This window comes from Leptonychotes weddellii, chromosome 6 (assembly GCF_054177405.1).
Source record: "Leptonychotes weddellii isolate Sample4059 chromosome 6, ASM5417740v2, whole genome shotgun sequence".
Classification (NCBI taxonomy): Eukaryota; Metazoa; Chordata; class Mammalia; order Carnivora; family Phocidae; genus Leptonychotes; species Leptonychotes weddellii.
In genome coordinates, this window is record NC_138374.1 from 56,665,794 (window position 1) to 56,670,519 (window position 4,726).

At 37.8% G+C, this 4,726-nt stretch overlaps 1 protein-coding gene across 2 annotated transcripts in view; it reads right to left on the bottom strand.

Moving 5' to 3' along the window:
* Positions 1 to 898: 898 nt before the first annotated feature.
* ZNF365 (zinc finger protein 365) overlaps positions 899 to 4,726 on the bottom strand; it is an 88,666-nt gene continuing 84,838 nt past the window's right edge. For both annotated transcript variants that reach the window (XM_081824185.1, XM_006742803.3), the window contains exons 4-5: positions 4,611 to 4,648; positions 899 to 3,871 (exon numbers count right to left, since the gene is read on the bottom strand). In XM_081824185.1, the coding sequence (XP_081680311.1) occupies positions 3,610 to 3,871; positions 4,611 to 4,648 (300 nt within the window). In that variant the 3' untranslated portion in view covers positions 899 to 3,609. The remainder of the gene's footprint in view (positions 3,872 to 4,610; positions 4,649 to 4,726) is intronic.

A 4,726-nucleotide genomic window follows, 5' to 3' on the forward strand; every position in this document is an offset into this window, starting at 1 on the left:
AGGTGTGTCCATTTTATTGATACAGAACATGGACAGAAAAGAATGGAAAAAAAAAATTCACCACCTTAATTCCACACACACACACACACACACACACACACACACACACACAATCCAGTATCTAAAGCTCCCTATTATTTAAATTTTGAAATGGTTCCATGGTTCATGTTTGGGCCTGCATGTATGCCATCTCCGGAATTCATTTTTTAAGGATCCAGCCTAAACAGAATCAAGATACTGGGATTTATTTATGTTTTCTAACGCCCAGAGATAATTGAGAATGTCACAGTTATTCGTCAAGAACATTATGACCTGGTGAATCCACCAACTTTAACACGAGTAATTATAAGAACAGACTAAGGTTATCTCCCTAAAAGCCCTAACAGCTCCTAAACAAATGGCATCCCCTAAATTTTCTTAATTCCATGGCTCTTAAAGGACCAATGGCTGAGTAATCTACCAGTGATATACAGTACTTCTCTCTGTTATCTATTGTAATCACTCTCTGGGTCTTGCAATGACTGAGATGTATGGCCTATATAAGTTGGGATATACACTGTGAAATCTGTCCATGGTTTTTGCTAAGAGTTGCCAAGTTTAAAATAGAGTGTAGGAAAATTACTCATAGTGTGGAGGAAGATGGGAGAAAAGCACCAAATGGGCTTTTAATGAGGACTTCTCAGTGTGAACGTATGTAAAAAGAACTTTTAGATATAGGCATTGTGATAAATAAAAATGATCCAGCTAAGTTCTCAAGAAAGCTTATTAGGTACAAGATCATGGTGATTATATGTACAGTGAACAGTTTATTCATGAAAGACCATTTTGTTCACTGTTCAATGGACCAGCACACTTGGCTCCCCAGAAACACTTCAACTAGACAAAATATACCAACACATTAGTCATAAATATAGCTTTATTATTATATTTATTTCATAATCTAAAAAGTTTTTCTTTTGAATTCTGGGAAAAGAAAATTCCAATTTCCATACAACTGATCTACCCTGCAGAATGCTGGAAAACAGTGTCTAAGCAACCTGAACTTTGCAGTTGAAAATCTATAACCTAGTTTGGGAATAAAAGAATGAAAGACCACTTCAAAGAAAAATTTCTTCCTTACAAAACAAATAATAAAATTAGATCCATTCTTCAGTATAGCCTTGAACATGTTTTCCCAGAAACTTTGGTAATTTCTCCAAAAATCAACTCACAGGTTGAATGCCCATGTGGACAAAATATATATATTTAAAAATAAGACCCAAGTGGGACATGGTACATGGCCCAGGCCATGGCATGTAAGTGAACTATCCCTTAGAGTGAGCCAGCTCCCATGTTTCAACAGCAAATTTACGTCTCTAAGGAAGCACAACATATATAATGCATTTCCTTGTATGACGGTCAGAATTGAGTGGGAATTAAAAAGAATTTTTTAATATAATAAATCTTAAAATCATTTGTCTTGTGTAATGTATGTAGAGTAGATATGACATTATGGTGCTTTCTGAAGATAACCAAGTACCACTGTCAAAGAGAGCTGTCATGCCCTCTAGGCATATTAAATAAAAACTGAAAATGTAGGTTACGTTAAATAAAACGAAAAAAATCTGGCTCTACCACCTTTAAAAACAAGTTGTTGTCATTGCACACACGTGTTACAGGACAAAGGGCATGCAATACAACCAACAAATCAATTTTTTAGTATGTAAAAGGCTAGAGTGCAATCATGGTATAAACATCAATAATAAATAACTTTGGAGGAGATTAAGTCTCCAAATAAACAATAATTGTAACACTACAATTTTTACAATGTTAGCCTAAACAGTGATATTCACTTCACAGCAATGTTTTTTCCCACTTGATAGTTGCCTATACACCAGATGAATGGCCCACCCCCGTGAGCCAGATGTCAAAGTGAAGGTTCAAAAATCAACGTTTTCACGATGATAGGTTCAAAATGTTTGTATAATGATAAGTTACACTTTTCAACTTACTGGCACTTTAAGTAACTGCATTATACCTATTTTTAATGCATTGCTAATCTGATGTTTATTGCAATAACAATTATTCTACTAATGTTAATTAGGTTACACTTTTAATTTTCAAAATAAGAGAATTCAGCTTACATGAACTAATGTATATAGTTTAAAAACCACCCACTACAAACACACACCTTTTGCTGAGTATTTAAAAATAAATTATTAATATACCTGACATATATATTTTGTGTTATATATATATATGTATATGTATACATTTGTGGACATAACTACTCTTTTTTCCAGAAGGATGTCAGCACTTGTAAACTCTGTAGAAGACCTGATGATATTGTTAACATTAAAAAAAAAAAAAGGAACATGGAAATTCATTCTTGATGAGAACCGTAAAGCAGGAGGTTCTTAACAGATGGTTCTTTATGGAATTGAAGGCTTTTTTTTGGGAGGGAGAGGACAGTCTCAGACTGTGGATCCCACATGCACTGTTTGTTTCAGAAACTACTTTAGAAAGCAGTGTCCAGTGAACGCTTCAAACACCTGCTTGGAAGGTAAGGACGTATATTTAATCATCAAAGGGCACAGAAGCAGCGGGAGGTGGAAAAGGGAGGCCAGCAAGGGGACAGCATGCCCAGAGCCCCCAGCGGCCACTGCTACTACCAGGGCAGCAGGAAAGGGCTGAGGAAGGTCTGCAGTGTTGCCAGGCCCCGGCTCACGATGCACGAGACGTGCCATCTGGGGCTGCTCCAGCCCTTCAGACCCGGAACTGTGATGGGAACTGATCAAAGAGTTTCATGGCTATAAGGTTTTGATGGGGTTTTCCGTCCCAACCACAGACAACACTAATGGCTTTGAAGACAGAGGCTGCAGCTTGGTCTCGGGGTGCAGAACACTCAGCCAAAGGAGAGAGCAGAGGCGCCCCAAAGTCAGAATAAACACGCATCCAGGGAAACAACAAACCTGAATCGAACAAACTGGAAATGAAAACTGAAGTCTAACGAGATGAGTCCTGGAAGCAACCCAAACGTTGAAATATTGATTAACCAGAATACTTGGGGAAACAGGAATCCTTATTTTTGGAAGCTTTCAAATTAATGGAGGGCAAAGTTAAAAACAAATAAAAATATTACTATTTCACTGCCATTAAGAGAACTTTGCATTCCCATTCTTTGCCCCACAATTTAGAGAGCAGTGGACACAGAAGACTTTCTTCCTAGTGCCTGACATCTTGTGTGGCCTTGGGCCTCGGCTGAATCACCCCCACACAGAACCCCAGATGCAGACACTATTGGAGAGTGGTCTATTTATTTTACAAGTTGGAGCTTTCTTTTAACTAAAATTTTGGAATAAGACTGTTTTCATTTTTTTTTTTTCAATTCTTTCTGTAATCTGCCTCTTGCTTCTAAAAGGGGCCTGTAATAAATTTCTGGTTCCCCGAGATTCCCGTTTGTTAAATTCTGGTTAATCCAGGTGCCTGAATGGCCACGAAATAAATGTATTATGCCCTTCTTTTTTCCAACGTGTCTTACTATGGGATGTATCCCAAAGGGCATTATTGTTGGCCCCCAGAATAACATTCTGCAAAGCCTGGCAATGATAGTCCAGGGCCACCACCCTTTTAGATGATGTTCACAATTGCTGTTGGCTTTTTTTTGGCCATTTTGGGCCTGATGTTGCCTTTCCGGCTAAACCCCAGAGGCTCCCCTTTCTTCGATGGTCTGCAGAGTTCTCTTGGGGACTCAGCCTGTTCGTGAATGGATTTAGCAGGCTGCATGTTGGCTCTGTCATCCTTGGCTTTTCTCAGGTAGCTCCTTCCTTTTGGATGAAAATGGCTCTTGAGATCAGCGTGGTTACACACAGGATGTGGATGCCCTCTACTTCTACAGATGGTCGAGCAGGGGGAGATGAGCAGAAAGAAAGATTTTGTTTAGAACCTTAAAAGAAAAAAACAAAAGCAAAAACAAACCATCCACGGTACACTCACTCCTGCATGCCAGAGTGGCAGAAATGCTGCCAGTAAGTCAAATACAAATCGGTATTTTTCTTTCAAAAAGTCCTGTGGCCTTCATGAAATGATCTCATGATGCCAAATTCCCAGGGAGATGTTACTAGTTCTCTCACCAGAGACAAAACTGAGACACTGAAAATGTAAGGGACTCTCCAGGATAATACATACAGTTGGTCTATGGGAAAGATGAGACCAGAATCCAAACCCCTTGACTCTTTAAGTGACTATATATAGTAGTAATAGTCGTGTAGCCATCATAAAGTATGTGATTCCTAGCAAATTTATACATATATTACATATGATGTAGTATACATACATTAATACTACTATAGAGCTACTATGATTACACTATACCTCAATAAGAGAAAGTTACATTATAGAATACTGTAAAAATACTCCTGGACCACTAACATACCGCCATATACTAATAGGCTATTAGCATAGTTAAAAGTTGTATCTGCAATTTACGAAATTAGGTACCCAGGCAGGTACATTTTCATCGGAGACTCTCAAATCCATTTCGAATACAGATATTATATACATAAAATGTAACAGGAAAACACATTATGCAAACATTATCAAATGGCCCAAGTATAAAAAGATATACATACAGGCATTTGGGTTTCCTATTTGAGAAGATATCTGTAAGCTGAAGGAAAACAAATAAGAAAAAACATTACATCGCTTGAAGGTTGGATTTGGCTTTAAAAATCTTTCTTGCTTATAT